This window comes from Rattus norvegicus, chromosome 10 (genome assembly GCF_021556685.1).
Source record: "Rattus norvegicus strain SHRSP/BbbUtx chromosome 10, alternate assembly SHRSP_T2T, whole genome shotgun sequence".
Classification (NCBI taxonomy): Eukaryota; Metazoa; Chordata; class Mammalia; order Rodentia; family Muridae; genus Rattus; species Rattus norvegicus.
The window spans coordinates 76654075-76672621 of record NC_141543.1 but is presented as its reverse complement, the minus strand read 5'-3'; the positions used below and the strand labels follow the sequence as shown (position 1 = coordinate 76672621).

The following is an 18547-nucleotide window of genomic DNA, read 5'->3' as shown; positions in this document are numbered from 1 at the left end:
TGCAGGGTTGTGTGAACTGTTAACAGAGATGAGATCTATCTTGCTTGCCTGTTCTTCCTTTCAGGGGTCTTTGTGAGCCCTGGAATCAGAGCCCCACAACCCAGGAAGTAATGTGAGATCGAATAGACTTTGAACTTACTTCACTCTGAGGGGCCCATGGTTACAAACACTTAGAGAGGAATTGAGGACCCCACCAGGCACTTGAAAGAAAAGGCAGACACCACTGCCAAGTAATGGCCAGACATTAACAAAGGACAAGCACACACTTCACAGTTGTAAGATGGCTTTATGTTCCAATATGCAAAATAAAATGTCCATGCTATATATCAAAAACACTTGAAGTTTCATACCGCCTGTCAACTAATGTGTTTTCTAATAAAGCTTTATCTGCAGTGTGCATTTATAATATATATATATATATGTTTTATCTTTAACTTCAACTGTAATAAAAATTTAAATAGATGTCTTTCCAAATACCTCCTTCAGCATTTGTTTTCAGTAAGTTTATTTATAACAAGCAAAGCTGAACTTGACATGTGGCCCGCATTTGTGAGATATATTTATTTATATATTTATTTATATAATATATAAATAGCTATTCAGCATGCAAAGAGTTTAGTGATTTCCAAATTCTGACTTAGGGTTCATACTGGCCACCCTGACGTTCTGGCGACATGTGATGCTAATGGACCAAGGAGTATGTACTGTCCTCCCCCATTCTGAAGGAAGATATGCTCCTCTGAGCTTGAATACTGAAGAACTTTCTCTCAGCTGTCCCATTTCCTTCTGCCGGCATCCTTGCTCTGGGGATGTGTGTAGATTTTCTGGGAGCAGAACCAGTCCAACTGACGTGTAACATCAGTCCAGTGAGATCTCCGAGGGACATTGCCAGGTAAGGTGTGTTTGACTGCCCATCATTGGATGCAGATGGTGTCTCACAGGCTGAGAGGCCCCATGCTGGGACTGGGAGGGGAGGGACTCTGTACTTTATGATAAAACTTGAATAATTACAGAGATACTGATGGTGACATTTTCCCCTCCTCTTGGAGGAAAAACAAGCACCACGAGGTGACATTTAGCGCATGACTCTTTTCCAAAGTCATGCTTCAGACCCTAAGTCCAGGCCAACTCCACTCTCCAAGGGCTCTCAGACTCAGGTAGTCTCACACAATCTCCAGAAGCTAAGGGAAGCGGGTGCTTCTGTCCCCAAAAGTGGCAGCTTCCCTTGTAGGTGGAAGGCCAGGAACTCTATGGTAAGCATGAACACCCAAGAGAAGAGAAAGGCCCAACCTGTGCCAGAGATCTCACTTGGCCCCTGAGTAAAATCAGAGTATATTGCAGAAAGCTCTAGGTGACTCCTGAGTCCTCCACTTCTGTCCCACCCAGGGCTTGTCAAGAGATGCCACAGAACAGTGGACACAGCTCCTGCAGCCAAAATTACTTCTTAGATAGTTGCATTTTTTCTTGTTTTGGCCTTAGCTGCATATAAGAAAACAGATGTTCTCCAACCACATATATGTGTGTAGAAGTTCAAGCAAACACACACACATATGCACATGCGTGGACAGACAGACAGACAGACAGACACACACACACACACACACACACACCTTCTGAAATACCTTTCCATGTTTCTTGGCAGTGCCGGCCACCCACAGAAGCTAGTACTGGGTTGACATGGTCCTGGGGCTGTCAAGGATAAGGGTAGTCATGTCATCCATCAGTCCAGTTGTCGACAGTCCCCATTCCTGAATGATACTGTAAGGATGACTCTCGGGTCAAAGAGAAGCTCTGTGAGTAGAGGAACTCGTTGGCAGTGTTCAGGTGAGGTGAGGGTGGCTTCCTCTCACACACCGCAGGGAGGCCACGCTCTCTAGGGAAAGAAGCAGAGGGACCTCGCTCTCGGACCTGAGACTGGGATAGCTGATTGTACACACTAAAGTGGGCGTTTCCTGGTGGCTGGGCACTCTGGGCGGCAATGGGCAGCCGAGGCATCATCGTGGTGGCGGTGAAGTGTGTGGGGAAGGGCTGGTAAGGCACAGTCTCCATGGTCTGAACGCTGTAGCTGGTGTATGGTGACACCGACGTCCACATGTTACAGCTCAGTGGAGGTGGGGGCAAGTCGTCCACGGCAGACACCCCTGCGATCTCAGGCCCTGAACTCGAGTACATACAGGCTTCTCTGGGGGTCACCTCACTGCAATAGGAAGGGCTCAGCATCTGCTGGTCGTAGGGAGGGGGAGAACGGAAATAGTGATCGTCCCCCACTGAAGAGGGAGTTTCCAGGTAGGATCGCTTGCAGGGCAAGTCCAGGTGGCGGGCACTATCTGCTGAAAGATAGAGAAGTGTTCAGAAAGAGGTGTTCCTGCCAGCTCAGGGCCTGGTGTCCTCTCCACCCCTCCCCGACATGCCAGGACATCCTGCCCTTTTCACTCAGCCCCATGTTGCTGGGCACTCCCAGAACCATTTGAATAAGCTGCAGCTTTTATAAAGTGGCAGTGACCAAGAAGCGGTCAATTTATGGACCCTTGCCAAAGGCCAAGGGGGACACCACATCCCTGGACACTGAGAGATGTTGCTGCATCAGGCAGCGTACGGCTCTGATCCCCTGCCAGCCTCTCGGGATGCGAAGCGGCCCTTGTTCGCACTGGCATTTCTCAGACTAGCACAGCCTTGGCCCAGGAAAGCAGAAGCAACTGCCAGGTCGAACCAGGCCCAGAGACCACATCTGTCAGAACTAGCCAGCAAATTAAGGCGGCGATGTTACTGCCTCAATCCTCAGTGCCTGTGGAGAGCCTCAGGAAGGGGGCAGTGGGCCAAAGAGCTTGTAGGCAAGGTTTTGCTGTTTTGAGAAGAGCAGTTTAACCCTACTATGTTCGAAGAAGACATATCAGCTGCCTGTCACGCCAATCCCCACATAACACATGAAAAGGCTTTATGTGCAGCCTACTTTTATACCCTCTGGAAAGATGCCATCGGCCACCACAAACCACTTCTCTGCATCTTCCAACACCCCCCAACTGTATGGGCTCAACTCTCTGGAGTGACATGTCTTCTCCTGGGACCCAGGACGGCTGAGGCTTGAGGACTGGGACAGCAGCCCTCTTAACAAATTTAAGAACACTTTCCTGTTGGCTTATCTTGGCCTCCCTCCTGGGCTTTCTCTAGGGATCCATTCTGGGAGCCATGCATACAGAGCTGCGCAGCCTAGAGGAAGGGGGGGGCGGGTGCTGAGCACCTAGTCTCTCTGCAGATGGCTGCCGAGGAAACTTACTCCTCTTTCTCCAACATCTTCCCCTGAGCTACATTCCTGTGATTGGCAGGTGACCTATCCCTCCCTCAGTATGGGCTTTAAAGGCCATCCAGTTTGTACCACAGTTACTTTTGTTACTGGATTATGAAAATAACTGTAGACCAAATAGAGGTGTGGCTAAGCTCCAACATAGCATTATTTATAGACACTAAAGTTTGAATTTTATATAATAACATGAGAAGCCCACATTTTAAAAATATAGCAGCATCCGGCCTTCCTAGGCCCAAGGGCCAATCTTCTAAGAGTGGGCTGAGGGAACATTCTGGATCATAAGCAGCAGTCCCCAGACTCACACCCAAGAGGATCTTGAGAATCTACAAGAGTCCTTTGGCAAGGTGTAACACTAGTCAAGCCCAGGTCTGTCTGCGGCAGAGCCAGGACATGCTGGTTCCCAGGTCAGTGTTGAAAAGAAGCCAAGTGTCCAGGGTGTGGTCACCTGAAATCTGTTTCCAGTCACTCATTTCAGCACCCAAGAACCCTGTGTGCATCCTTAAGGGACCGGTGGAGTGCAACACCCACAGTACTGCAGGTGCCCCCTGCTCTGGGGCTGAGATGACCAATGATCCAGCTTCCCCCCACCTCCCAGGGAGAGCCAAGCAGGAGGAACCCTACCAATGGAGGCTCCCAAGTCAACACCTGGGGCTGGCCAGCATGCTGGGAACACCGAGGGCTGCCTGAGGCTTTCCAAGGCCACAGGAAACTGAGACCCAGCATGCCTGCACATCAGGCACGTGTGTCCTCATGGAAGCCTACCTCTCCGCTTCAGGCAGTGGTAGAAGAGGCTAGAATCCCTCTGCGTTGGGAAGGTGTTGAGGGGCAGGTCCTGGGGCTCTGCAGCAGCAAACTGCATGTGGGCCCCATTCTCATACTGGTAGTGCTGCAGAGCCTGGTGTGTGCTGTGCAGGGGGCTGACATCCGGCTTAGCCGAGAGTTGGCTGGAAACGAGCCTCTGCCTCATGATGCTTTTGGAGATCACTGGATACTCCTTGCTGGAGGAGCAGGGAGAGAGTGAAGATGCTTTGAGGGTTACTGGGTCTTCCCATCCCACCCCTGGCCAGAGCAGCCCCACCTCTGTAACCGGGCCACGCGCAGGTCACTGTCATCACTGCCCCGGAATCCCTTGGCAAAAGGGTTGTTCTCGATTTTCAGCTGTGTGATCTGTCAGAAAATGGACATACACAGTCAGTGAGAGGAGAGAGGACAAGCTGACTGGTAGCCCTCTTCCCCCAACCCAGGCCTAAGGATGACTTAGGAACAGCCTGGAAATGCTACATCCCCTTCTTGAGTCATCTCAGAGCCCAGGACGCACCCGGGTCTTCCTGGACCTGGCTGCTCACTGGGAGCTTGTCCCTGGCTCTCAGCTCTATTTGCTTCAACCTCCTAGTGCTTTCTCCAGAACTCCCCCAGCTCTTGAACCCCATGACATCTTCCTGTGCATGTCAACCCCCTTACAGATTTCGAAAGACCACAAAACTGACTTGGGGGGCTCTGCCTATAACCAGGGGTACGAAGCAAAAGGCAGGAAAGTGACATGGGGTGGGGAACTGGCAAATACCTCCTAGCTGACAGGACCCAGGTGGGCACAATTGTACCTACGGGAAGATTCTAGAAGAAAAGAGCTCAACCGCAAGGTAGGCTCCATGTCTCCAGTTTTCCATTGCTGGCCATGGGCTCTGCCCTTACCAGCTAAAGTGTTGCTCTGTTTCCCAGTATGGCAGGCTCACTGTTTATCTGGATTACTCTGCTTTTCTGTTCCTCACTTGATGTACCCTGGGGTCAGTAGGAGGGTAGGCTGGTGTTGAAGTGTGGGTTGTGGTTATACCTTGTGGTTCTGGTAGGAGGTCACGGAGATGAAGGAGGTCTCTGGGAACACGTGGGTGCAAAAGGCTGTGTTTTTGGAGCCAAAAGCATTGTTCTCATCGGCCTTAACGATGTGCAGCCGAGGTTGGTACTTATGCATGGAGTTGAGGATGATCTGTGGGAGAGAGTCTCAGTCTGAGCTCCAGACCCTGCCCAGTTTCATTCTGACAGTGGGGGGCCCAGGCCTGAACCCAGAGATGTCTCAAAGCTCCCGAGGAAAGGGAATGGGAACCCGGCCGCTTGCGCTAGAGACACCTTACTCCAGTTTCTGTGGTGTGGGACTGTTTCACTGTGACATTATGCCAACCTTCTCAGGTCTCCTCTGAGAGATCCTAGCATGAAGCCTTCCCCATCCCTTACGCCTGCAGGTACCCTGCCTTTCCTAGGACTGCTGCTGTGAGGGCTTGGCCAGCTGCTACCTCTCACATCTTCCAGCAACTTTGGTAAGGGTTTGCAGGGCAGAAGAGGGAAACTGGGGGAGGGGGTGTCCTACTCTAGCTTGGGACCTGATAAAACCAGCCGCTTGCTTCTCTTAAGGCTGCTTGAGGCAATTCCTAGCCTGAGGGGAAGTTCCTGTGAGGCTGCCTGGGTCTACAGGAGACAGGTTTGGGGGAGGCAGTTCAGCCCAGCTGACAGAATCTCAGGGAAGATGCTTGGTCATCAGAGCCCAGGCAGAAACACACAGTAGTTACTGCCCCAAACCTGCTCCGTATGGCTGTGCCCCCACAGTAGTGGCTACATCGTGTGTCATTAAAATGTATTTTTTATCGTTGACATTTGCCAGATGCCCTCTCATTGGAGGCTGGACCAGGAATTTGGGGCATTTTATCAGCCCAGCAACATCTGTTAACCCTTTGCTTTCTATCTCAGCTGCTGGCCCCCAGTTCCTCTTCTCCAAATGCTTTCCTCTGCCCCAGGGGTGCCCCTTCCAGGCTTGCTGTTACCTCTGTGGGGTGAAATAGTTAACCCTTAGGTGGCTGCAATGCTAAGAGAATAAGGACCAGAGTGAAAGCATTTTCCTGGAAAGCCTTCCTGAATTGAGTTCCAAAAGGTTCCACCTTCTCCTGTGCCTGGGGGGGCTGGTGCTAGCCAGGGGCTAGCTGTGGGCTTCAGCCTGCTCTGCCCTGGCTTCTGCTGTCCACCTAGGTGGCTCTGGTCTCGGCCTTTCTGTCTTGTACACCAAGCCTTAGCCCCTTGGGGGGAAGGTGTGGAGGTCCCTCATAGCCTTGGACTAGAGCTCAATAAGGCTGAAAAACACAGTCCTTTCCTAGGAGCAGGAGTGTCCTGATATTGCAGGATGGGCCCTTGTGAAGCACCTCAGGATTCTGTCATCCTGTACAAGTCACCAAGGTGCAGGGATTCGGGGGGGGGAGGGGCTTTGTTCCCTGAACCCAGCAACCTGGGTTGCTCTGGTGCTGCCAGGAGCTGGGCTCAGGCAGCCCACAGTCACTGCTGCTCTCCCTTCGGCAAGGACTCAGCTCCTCTGGGAGATTCTCACTCTGCCTTGACCACACCATGTGGCTTCCTATTTCTTTTCGACTCTTCAAACTACAAAGTCACCCAGGGATGGAAATAGGGGCTCAGTTCCCAATACCACTAAGATGAGCAAGCTTCTACCAAGAAAGGGTCCTATCTTCTGGTCTTCTGCACCCTAGGCCTCTTGGCGGAGTGAGTACAGAGTGGAGCTGGGCCTCCGCGCCTCTTCTCTGCAGAGCTCACTTTGCTCACTGGAGACAAGCTAATCTGGGCACTTATTTCCAGGCAGGATTTGAAGGTGTATACACTCTTTCTATGGGCACTCACATGCTGCAGCTCTCCCAAATGTTGGCTGCACCCCAGGCTCTCTGGTTCTCCCAGAATGGCATTATAAAGGCAGACCAGACAAAACCCTAAACCACAGCCATTTTACCCACACCCCAGTGAGGTGTCCCCAGCTCTTAGGGACAGACTGCAGCAGCCACAGCCTATTCCTGAATATGAGCTTCTTCTTTTCCCTCCCTTTAGGGCCACTTCTACCAGCTCCTCGACCCCACGGAAGTTTTATGTTCAGAATGCCGCCACCTCAGCCTACGAGACAGTGCTCTGGATGACTTGGGTTGAGACTGCCAAAGACACCTTCCAAAGATCAGAAACTACAGGGCCTGCAGAGGCAGGTGGGAAGGAGCTGCCACTAGGGTAGTGGTTCTCAGCATGTGGGTCGTGATCCCTAGAAGGGTCTCACAACTCTTGGAAAAATGCAGGTCCTTACATTATGATTCACAGCAGCAGCAAAATTACAGTTCTGAAGTAGCAACAAGAATTTTATGGTTGGGGGTCACCACAGCGTGAGGAGCTGTGTTAAAGGGTCACAGTGTTAGGACCCTTGAGAACCACTGCACTAGAGGGCACAACCAAGGCCGTAGGGAAGTCCAAAGAGTTAAGTAAGAAGCCTCCATGGTGTCTCTCCACTAGCTCCAAGTCATGAACAAGCTCTTCTCTAGACACTGGAGTCCGTGTCTGTGGAAGTACAGCCCTCAACCAGGTGGTCCCCAACACCCTCCAAGCTCTTGACCATCCAGTACCCGTCTAGAAGGAAACCCACCCATCAAACCAATGCCCATGTAAACTTGAACCCTGGTTCTACCAGCCTGAGAGGATATGAAAGCAACTGAGTGACTCATACACCTGGCGTTGGTCACAAGTTCCCCAGGCACCATGTTCAACCAATTTGCCAGAACCTCACGTTTACATCTGTGACATAGTGATACTGGGCCAAATGGGCTAGCCATGTCAGCCACCCTACTTCATGACCAGTCCCATCATCATCAGTGTTCCCCAGAAATGGGATTCATTATGTTCTGGCTACAATTCAGAAGCCTGTTCTGTTTTAACAATTGTAATAGCGCCAAGCATGCGTCTCCCCGAGAGCTCGCCACAGCGTGCTCTGCCACCAAGGTCCTTATTTATCCCTGTTAGAGTCCAAGAACTTGAGAGCCCGGAAAGGCAGGGAGTGCTCTAACCCAACCCCCTAGGTCCAGATGACAATGAGGAACAGAAGGCCTGGGGTGGGAACGTGACTCGCCCAAGGACACACAGCTGGATGAAGACAGATGGCCCAGCGGATTCCAGATGGCCTTGGCAGCTCTTCCCTCCATGAACATCATGGCTAATAACAAGGTGTCTGTTAGACACTGCAAGGAGCATGCACTCCAGTGCGTCTGTCTGGATGCCAGCCGCACAACAGCAGGCTAACGTACATTTACTCATGTAGTGAAACCAGATTTACCTGGCATCAGGCTCTCACTAAGGACATGCCCTCCACCTCGTGGACATTAGATTAGAACAGAGATAGCATCTGCAGCAGAGTGGCTTTGGTAGCTCACACCTGTAATCCCAGGACTTGGGAGGCTGAGAGCAAGAGGGACCCCAAGAAATCAAGGCCAGCCTAGGCTATGGAATGAAATACCATCAAAAAGAAAGAGAAAGAAAAGAGAAAACAGAATAGAGTCAGACAGACCTTCAGCCTATCCAAGAAGCCTTCACCAGATAAGCCCCACTCCCTGGACAGTAACCTGGGGCTCTCACACAGAGCCAGGAACATGTGTTGTTGTTGTTGTTGTTGTTGCTTTGCCTTCTCCCACAGCAACAACAATGACAGCCAAGGGTCAGGAGAACATAGCCTTCGTGCCAGGCCCTGGGCTAGGTATTTTACATACATCATAATTAATCTTAACCATATCTTTACAAAGTCAACATCAAGGCCACCCTCATTTTAACAGACCACGGGTTGAACTTTGGAAGACAGCTGGACATCTGAGGCAGAGGCAAAATCAGTACTAACTCCTAAGCTGACTTCCCTTTACCTGGCTGTGGAGGGGTGGCCTGATGGGCAGTGCTGAGACTCACTATTAGTCAGGAAATGGGGGTGGCAAAGAGGGACAGCAGCCCCTGGTACGGAAAAGGCTGCCTGTTAAAACACCACCCCTTGGATGGGTTCATTACTCATGTGCTGTCTGCCAGCACCCACTGGCTTTCCAGGTGTCCAGACACAATGTAAGTTATGCCATCACCAAGAATCAAGTGAAAATAAGAAAATATGGCAGAAGAAGTCTGCAGTTAAGGTAGGGGTGACGGCACCTGAGAGGAGGCTACCTAGGAATGTGTAGTGCCTTAGGGAGAGCACCTGATCGCACTCTGGAGGGCAGAGAAAGAACTCCAGCAAAGCAAAGGGCATTCCTCCAAATCTTCCCAGCGCCAGCTTAAAATGTAAAGGAACTGCAGTAGAAACACAAGTTTCTCTTTCAGCTCCACATGCTGATCCCACAGTTCAGATGAAACACAGACACACACACACGTGCACACACACGCACACTCACACACACAACTCGCCAAGAAAACTGAAGGAAGCAGAGCCAAGGGGACAAGCCCTGCCAAACACTAAATGCATGGAGAAGTCTCCGTAGTTTAAGCAGCTGGCACACGAATAGACAAATTCACATGGGGACCAAGAATGCAGAAGGCTGGGGTTGGGGATTTAGCTCAGTGGTAGAGCGCTTGCCTAGCAAGCCCAAGGCCCTGGGTTCGGTCCCCAGCTCCGAAAAAAATATAAAAATAAATAAATAAATAAATAAATAAATAAATAAATAAATAAATAAATAGAATGCAGAAGGCATCCTACCCCAGGGAAAGAGAACCCTCCTTTACTGATGTTGAAACAGCCAGGTAGCTCTCTCAAAAAGAGAAAAAAAACAGGATTGACACCTCCCATCAAATGGCCAGCACAGTTCTAAAAGGATTCCTATTTGATTCCTATTTTGTATTTAAAAATAAATCCAGGGGTGGCAAGATGGCTCAGTGGTTAAAGGCATCTGCTGCCAAGCCTGACCACCTGAGTTTGAGCATTCAAGACCACACAATGCATAAAGCAGACTACTCAAAGCACTCAGTAAGCTGGGGCAGAAGGGTCGTGAGTGTGAGGCTAACCTGGGCTACGCAGAAAGACTCTGAAAAGCACTGAAGGAAAGTTCCCTTATAAAGAAGAAATGACTGAGGTCCTTCCAGAACCTATAAAGAAGAAAGGATAAATTCAATCTAAAACTTCTGCCAGGGAAAACGACTACCGTGGGCCAGATCAAGTGACAAACTGGCAAACGCATTAGATAAGGCCTAAATCTTCCGAATTTATAAAGGCTCCTAAGAACGATGAACTGAAAAATCTGAGTGGAAAATGAAGAATCCCAACAGCTGACAGAAAAGGAGATTTGTGTGCACAGATGCCGGCGCTCCCGGGGAAGGACACAAGAATTAAAACTAAAATTGGTACTTGTAGTTTACCTGTCAAACTACTGGGAATTGGACAAGCTGGAGTGGGAACGGCTCCATCAATGCAACCCTGAGGACCCAAGTTTGATCCCCAGTACACATGTTCAAAGCCAGGCATGGCCAATGCTGGCAATCTCCAAGCTGAGGCAGAGGCAGGAAGTCCCTGAGGTTGGCTGCTGGGCTTAGCCAGACCAGTGAGCTCCAGACCCAGTGAGAGACAGTCTTAACCAAAATGCACACACACACACACACACACACAATTTTGGCACAGCGCAAAATGACACCCATCCAAGCTAAATCGAAATAATGAAGAGAGTCAGAGGCCAGCCTGGTCTATACGGCAAGGACCAGGCTAGCCAGGGCTACACAGTGAGATCCTGTCTCAGAAAACAAAAAGTGAAAAATAACAGGGGATGGGGGACAACACATACAGTCTTAGTACTCCGAAAACTAAAACAGAAGGATCCTAAGTTCAAAGCCAGCTTGGGCAACGGAAGCTCAACGAAACCAAAACAAAATCCCTGAAACACATGGTAACAAAATATCTAATTTCTTTCAGTAAGGTCCAGCAAAGTGATTCATGGAACAACAAAAAAGTGGAACCCAGCAGTAGAAGAGGAAGCTCTCTGTGAATGAAAGTCTTCCCAGGTTACTTTGTTCACAGGGCAAGGTATAAAGGGTGATGCTACAGCCTATTCTGCCAAAGATAGTGACTGACCACATCTCAGCAAAGACACTTCAATTCAGTGATTTCTCCGTGTGATGTGCTGTATTTGTGTGTGCATGTGCATAGGGAGGTCAGAGGTCAGCATCCAGGGTTGTCCTCAGTTGTTTTCCACTGTACTCTGAGAAAAGGGACGGATGGACGGACAGACGGACGGACGAACGGACAGATGGATGGATGAGTGAATGAATCTAGGGCTCATTCATCTGGTAATCAGCCAGTGAGTTCCAGGGGTCCACCTGTCTCTACAGCCATGGCACCAGGGTAGACTGATACATGCCACTGTGCAGGGCTTGAGATAAAAGCTATGGACCTATAGCAGGTCCTCAGGCTTACAGGGCCAGCTGAGCCATCTCCCCAGTCTCCTTGGTGGCTTCTTTTTTTTTTTTTTTTTTTTTTTTTTTTTTTGGTGGCTTCTTTTTAAACCATGTGAGTGCATTTCTGATTTGAAAATCAGCTGTAGAGGTATATAATACTCAGTTACAACTTTGTAAGCAGAAGGATGAAAAGCTGTGCATGCCCCAAGCACACAGAGAAACTGTGCTTCTGTCCCCAGAGGGACTGCATTTGAACTCAGAACCGAGGATAAATGACTAAAGGTAAAGGGATGGTGGTGTGAACAGGTTTGGCCCCCTTAGACTCGTGTATTTGAATGCTTGGCCCATTTGGAGTGGCAGATTAGGACGTGTGGCCTTGTTGGAGGAAGTGTGTCACTGTGGGAGTGGACTTTGAGTCTTAGATATGCTCAAGCCCTATATGACAGTCTCCTGCTGCCTGAGGTTCAAGATCTCGGCTCCTCTATCACCATGTCTGCCATGCTTCCCGCCATGATGACTGGACCTCTAGAACTGTAAGCCAGACCCAATTAAGCATTGTCCTTTACAAGAGGTGGCTTGGTCGTGGTGTCTCTTCACAGCAAGAGAAACCTAACTAAGGTGGGGTGGCAGGATGTCAGGCGGGCACAGTGCTGTACAGGACTGCCTTCTGAGCTAGACTGCCTACATTTTCATGGGCTGAGCTGTATCTACTTGGCAAAAGATCTGGGCTGGGCTTGTTGACTGTTGGGTAATGGGACCCTCACGAGAGTGTGCGATTCTGTCCTAACTGCACGTAGCCTCTGAGAGAGGTCAAGGGAGGAGACTCCTTCTATGAAGCTATGGGGATGCCATCATCCAAACTGAGTAAAGATTTTTCCAGGTGTTTTGGGGGGCAGCACCCACACTCCTGTCGGTAACCCCACATCTACGCTAAGTAAACCAATAACCTCACTTGTTACGGTGAACTTTGAGGGACTTGTACCTTGTTATGTCACTAGGAGGGTAAGAAGAGGGAGGGCATTATTGATGCCTCTATCCCTCATCCCCAGTGTAGCCTGTCTTGTTAAGAAACTCGGATGAGGGCCAACTCAGTCCCTCCAGTCAGATTTACCCTGTGAGATGGCCCTTTCTCCTCAGACAGCTGAAAGACCTGGCATACAGATGATACTAACCATCTTCCTGCACACATATGGATACACAGCCTACTGTAGATGTCTCCTTCCTGCCTCCAGATGAGCAGGAAAGACAGACCCAAGTGCCAGCCCCTGTGGACCCAGTTCAGCCCTACTTGACTTCTTGAAGCCCAAGTACTGCTAGACTCTCAAGAGACCAGGAAAGAAAGGGGAAGTGGCCTCTTTCTGCCACATGGCTACCTAGCACAGGGGCCTGCTAGAAGGGTGGGGGTAGGAAGGGAGACGGACAGTTCTGCAGTCATCAGACTGACTGCAGCAGGGCTGAAGGTGTGCCAGGCTGAGGCAGTGGCTGTCCTGCTTTACTCCCATGATCCTTTCTGCTCCTGCTGCCAGTCCTTCCTCCCACAAAATCCAGGTCATACCCTGCACCTGTCCTTCCCTCCTGTGCCTCCTCCTCCACTGTCCTTACTAGAAATGTCCTTGAGGGAATTTACTACAGAGCCCCACAACTTGAGGCTGGAGAGATGGCTCAGCAATTAATATAGCACTTGCTGCTCTTCCAGAAGACGTGGGTTCCATTCCCAGCACCCACATGGCAGTTCACACTAACTTGTAACTTCAGTCCTGGGAGACCTAACACCCTTTTTTGACCTCCTCTGGTACCAGGCATGCACCCAAACACCCTCATTCACTTTTTTTTTTTTTAAGTTTTTAAAAACTCCACAGGTCTTCCCGTCAGAACTCAACCCTGAATTTGGAAGCATCTAGCCACATGGTCTGAAAGAGGTTCCTGTTCCCAATTCCCAATTCCTGCCATGGAAGAACCTGCCAAGCCCAACCCCCAGACCTAGTCATAGTCCCCTTTCCTGGTCCTCAGAGAATTAAGGGAAACCTCAGGCTGGGGGCAGAAGGATTGCCCACCATGTGCAAGGCCCTTTATCCCATCTGAGGGAGGGGAGGGGAAGGAGGAAGACAGAAGATACCAAAATGAACATTCACAAAGGGAGGAGGCCCTAAAGATAAAGAATCTAAATTAAACAGATAATCCAAAATGGCTGCTGTACACTTCCTCCACTCACGGTTCTCTTCTTGCTTTATGTGATGGCAGACACATGGCCAACCAGTTGGCCACTTCTGAAGTGAGGGGATGTGGTGGGTTGAGAGGCCCACATGGAGCCCCCTGCCAAACCCTCGAATAATTCACACCACTGGACCTAGCTGTGGCCATCTCTAAGAGGAGCAGTCCCTTCTCATTCTTCAGCTATCCCTTTCCCAGGGAGAGGTGCCAGCCTTTGGTGACAGTGGAGAAAACTAGGAGTAGCTGCTAGAGGTCCTCAGATGCTGTGAGAACTCAAGGGATAAGTCCTCCAAGTCCACTGGGCTGGGGAAAGTTCCCTCAGGACTGGAAGCTTTTAAGTATTTGGGTGGGTGAGTTACGCAGAACAAAGGGCATGTTTGAGGCAAATTCATAGTACAAGATGGCTTTCCCAGGCTCCCAAATGAGAAGCCAAGAAGGGTGACTTTTCCTCCATTCTTGCAAGTTCACAACTCCCTCTGGCACAAGTCAAGAATAGAAATCTAGAGTCAAAAGGGCTGCTCTGCCCTAAGAAGACCAGAAAGTGAGCCTGTGTAGCATAGCCCTTGTCTACACAGCCATAGCCTACTCCCTCTAAAGCAATACTACCAATACCTAAGAAAGATAGCTAGAGCCCTGGGTCCAAGCACCTACCTCAAACACTCTCATCTCCTTGGGACCAACAATGTAAGGGGTGTGGTAGCCAATAAATGCCAAGTGTTGGGTACAAGACAGACATAAGGTAGATTGATGCACCTCAACTATCCCTCAGGGATGAAAGCTGAAGTAAAAAAAAAGGTAGAATTTTTACTGTCAAAGAAACAAGCCTCAGTGGTCAGGGCCCAGCAGCCCCCACAGCCTTACAACTCTGCAAAGTAGCCCCCCTGACCCTCACTTTAAAAAGCATGCAGGATTACAGAACTTGAAGAGCCACCAGGAAGATGGGTGTAGAAAACACAGTACTTTCTCCTGCTTCTAAAGAAGGCCCACCTTGGGCACCCTCTCCTCTCACTTTCTGCAGGGCCAAGGGAAACAGAAGCATCTTGGCAAGCATCCTTGCACCTGAGAACCATGGTAACAATCAAGCACACCCAAAACCCCATCCAAACCCTGAATCTCAAGGTACTTTCAGATGCCCAAAGAGGCCACACCTGCCAAGCGCTGGACTCACCCCACCCTGCCAGTACAGCATGATCCTGCAGGTGTAGTTAGAGGCTTCCTGTCTCTACATCCCCCACGGGCATCAGAGGCCTCATGCGCCTGATACCACAATCCAGTCAGGCGAAGTCCAGCAGGAGTCAAGTATGGGCAGAGACCTGGCTAGGGTTTGCTCTAGGAGCTGGGGCTTGCCTGAGCCTCTCCATGGGGATCTTCAGGCCCTGCCTGGGAAACTTGTGAAACAGAGAAGAGTTCATTCAGTCAAGTCAGCATTCTAGATACATCACCAATAACTAAGAAGAACACTGAACAGAGGCAGAAACTGACACCAAGGACAGCTTTGGGGTTGATTAGGATGAAGCGCTTCCTGCATTTTTGCATAAGGAACTTCTTTGCTCAGAAAAGTTTTGACTTGCACACAGCCTCCTGCTCCAGGACTGAGCTGTGCGAGTGGGCCACGCCTGTGCACTTGTCCCCATCTCTGCCCTCGGTGTTAGGTGTGCAGCATAACAAGCACCTGGCTGCCTCTACTCTGCTGGGCTCCCCAACATCCCTGCCCTAAACTTCCAAAGAATCACAGAAGCCCATGGAGGCAGGGTTGAAGCCCTGGAGGAAGTTACCAGCTGCTGGGCTTCTGTTTGCAACACATTTGAGCTAAAGATTTCCACATAAAAAAGCTCCTTTTTGTGGGCCTGCCAGGAACAGATGGGGAAAGAATGAACCTGGGAGGATGGAATCAGGATGCTTGGGGCAGCTCTGCCGTCTGCTCCCACCGCCTCCGCCCTGAAGTATGAACCAGACCCCAGGGAGCTAGGCAGAGGCTGAGTTAGGAGGCAGAGGTCAAAAGAGTGGAACGTGCAAAAAGGAACTTCGGAATTCGTGTCTGCAGATCTAGCAGGCCTTGGAAAACCAAACCTGAGAGATTTAATCTGCCATCCCGTGATCCTTTTATCACCAGTTATGGCCCTCAGCATCCCCATCTCCATTTTCATCTCCGTTGACATCACTATCACCATCAACCACCTTCACGGTTGTCATCAGCATCATTCCCATCAGTGTCCTCAAGATTCCCCTCATCCCCATCAGCATCTCCACTGTGGTACCTGCCCTCACTTAGCTCCTTCCTATAGGGTACTTCCTGCACCGTCTCTCATCTAGGCCTCACTGCTACAAAAGGTACCCGGTCACCTCCAATCTCTATACAAGGAAACCAAGGCCCATAAAGACTGAGGTATTTGCCCAGATGCACTAGCTAATGAGGGGAGAGGGGCACATACAGCTGCTCTGCAGGGTCAGACAAAAGGGGGATTCTTGAATCCACACGACCCACCCTGCTCCCTCCACTACCATCCCCGTTCTTACGTGGCCAAAGGGGTCCAGGTGGTTGTTTGTCAGCTTCAGCTTCTGGAAAGAGACCAACTGCCGCATCCAGTGGGCCCCAGTGGCAGGAGAATCCGGGTGGACATAGAGCCTCCCTGGCATGGCTGGCTCAGCCTTCCCAGCAACCATCCTGCCAAGAAGCAGACAGCAGAACAGTTGAGCACACTGGGGTCCAGGCAGGCGGTGCCTGACTTCCAGTTCCCTCAGAGAGCAAACCAGGCAGGGCCACAGGAATAATAGCTGTTTTCTATCTAGTACTGGTGCAGGGGGGAGTGGGAGGGACAGAGAGGAGGAGTCAGCACTTCCCAGCTTTTTCCCTGCTGTAGGGAGAGAGAGAGACGCAAGGAAGCAGGAGCATTTGCTTCCCAGACTGAGGCACTTTATAAAGATGCTTCAGGGACACTGGAGCACTTCTGTGTGTTTTGTTTATGAGTTGTACTTATTTACTGACAGTGCTCTAACCCCTGAGCTGCGTCCCCAACCTCCATTCTGCGTGCCTTAATAATAATTATATATATACATATATATACACACACACATATATATATACACACATATATATTCTTCTATGCTATAAATGTGTCAGCTGGAACTTCTCAAGGGACCTAAACAACTTTTTCATATCCAGAGCTTGTTCTGAGTTCTAATCTAGCTTCTGCTTCTATGACCTCCACCATGGAGCCCAGCGTCCCAGCCCCATGTTCCAGGGACACGTATATTTCTAAGGTATGACACTCACTTGTCCCTCCACCCTGCCCATCTCTTCCCCAGACCCTTTAGCAAGGGCCCTACTAGCAAACCCCTCAGTCAGAGTCTGAGAGGGTCAGACTCTGAAGCCAGGCAGAGAAACAGAAGAGCCTGAAATCAAGTAAGATCGCTAAACCATTAGTTTCTCAAGAGAAAATGCTACCCATTCTCCACCCCAGTGAGGTACTGCCAGTGCCTGACTCTACGCGGTGTTAGTGCTCCTGCTACCAGACAGCACCAGGCTGCTCATGATGTGAGGAAGTATGGCCCCTCGAGGTCCAGCAAGCCTGCACATCTGCTATAGACAGTGCTGGTGCTAAAAGCATTTGGACCTGCCTTAGCCCCTGCCCAGGTGCTGGCCGGGGACCAACAAAGCAGATCTGGGCTGAGACAGATTGGACAGGAGTACCAAGAGCAGCTGAGGAAGGATGGCCCGGCCTCTTACCATTTGTTGTCACAGAACTTGTAGCGATGGTCATCCGCAGGGACAATGTCGATGAGTAGTATGTACTTGGTCTTGGGGTTCATGCCTGTGACTTTTACCTTGTAGCTGGGGAACATTCTCCTGAAGGAGTCAAGGGTTGAGGTGGCACACCAGGAGAAATGAGAGTAAATGCCAGGGCAGACCGCAGAGCCCTTTGACCCATAGGTCCTGACCCACTTTTCTCTGGTCCTCACTGTACCACAGGACAGAGCTACACCGGACCCCACCAGCTCTCAATTTACATCCAGAAAGACAATTTATGCCTTTTCCCAAATTTCCCACCCTGGAAATCCCCCCCAAGATTAGGACCCCAGCAGCTCGGAGACTCTGGTCAGGATAGTGGGGAAGGATTTCAGTAGCCATCTGGTTGCTTTAAATTGCCCCCAGCCCTTTGCCAGCTTATGAGGTGCAGCTAAAACTCTGAGGTGCCACCATAGGGTGCTAGGGCAGTTGACCTGGAAGTCCCTGTCAGCTGCTCCCATAATCAATAAGATGCCTCTCTCATTGGGAAGGGCGCTTCGTGAAAACCCTGAGGTCTTCCTGTGTGTGCAGCAGGGGTGTTTCTCATGGTGGGTGCCTCACTGACTAGGAATCAAGGTAGTCAGTGGAGACACCTCACGGGTGAAAACACAGATGTTGAAATCAGCCTGTCATACATAGTTCAGAGCCAGATCCACCACTGACTAGGTCTCCTGTGCCTTGGTTTCCTACCTCCCGAGTGAGGATAACTTAACCCCTCTTGCTTCCAGCTCCTGCTGTGTTCCCCCTCCACAGACCAGTGGCATGGCCTATTTCTATGAAAGCAGACCCACCCAACGAAACAGTCTTCCAGTTCCTATAGCTTGTGATGAAGCTGTCCAGAACCCTAAAGCTCGGGGAAACATTCCAGAGAAAAACTTCCCATGGCCCTCAACTCATACATACAAGTCTGCAAGAGCATAGGTCCCTCAGCTCCTTAACCAGAGCAGAGCAGAGAAAATAGTCACGCCCCACTCCCTACCCAGGTGCCTCTGGTCCCTCCCCAGCTGACTTCCAACAACTCAGGGCTGGAGGTA

General features: G+C 50.3%; 1 protein-coding gene across 4 annotated transcripts in view; it reads right to left on the bottom strand.

Annotated features, from left to right (window-relative positions):
* Positions 1-266: 266 nt before the first annotated feature.
* Tbx4 (T-box transcription factor 4) overlaps positions 267-18547 on the bottom strand; it is a 30259-nt gene continuing 11978 nt past the window's right edge. For 2 of the 4 annotated variants that reach the window (XM_087572117.1, XM_087572118.1), the window contains 6 exons: positions 17454-17573; positions 16244-16391; positions 5136-5288; positions 4383-4471; positions 4067-4302; positions 267-2330 (listed from right to left, as the gene is read on the bottom strand). In XM_087572117.1, the coding sequence (XP_087428243.1) occupies positions 1714-2330; positions 4067-4302; positions 4383-4471; positions 5136-5288; positions 16244-16391; positions 17454-17573 (1363 nt within the window). In that variant the 3' untranslated portion in view covers positions 267-1713. The remainder of the gene's footprint in view (positions 2331-4066; positions 4303-4382; positions 4472-5135; positions 5289-16243; positions 16392-17453; positions 17574-18547) is intronic. The other 2 variants (XM_087572119.1, NM_001107034.1) reach the window with 2 other exon arrangements.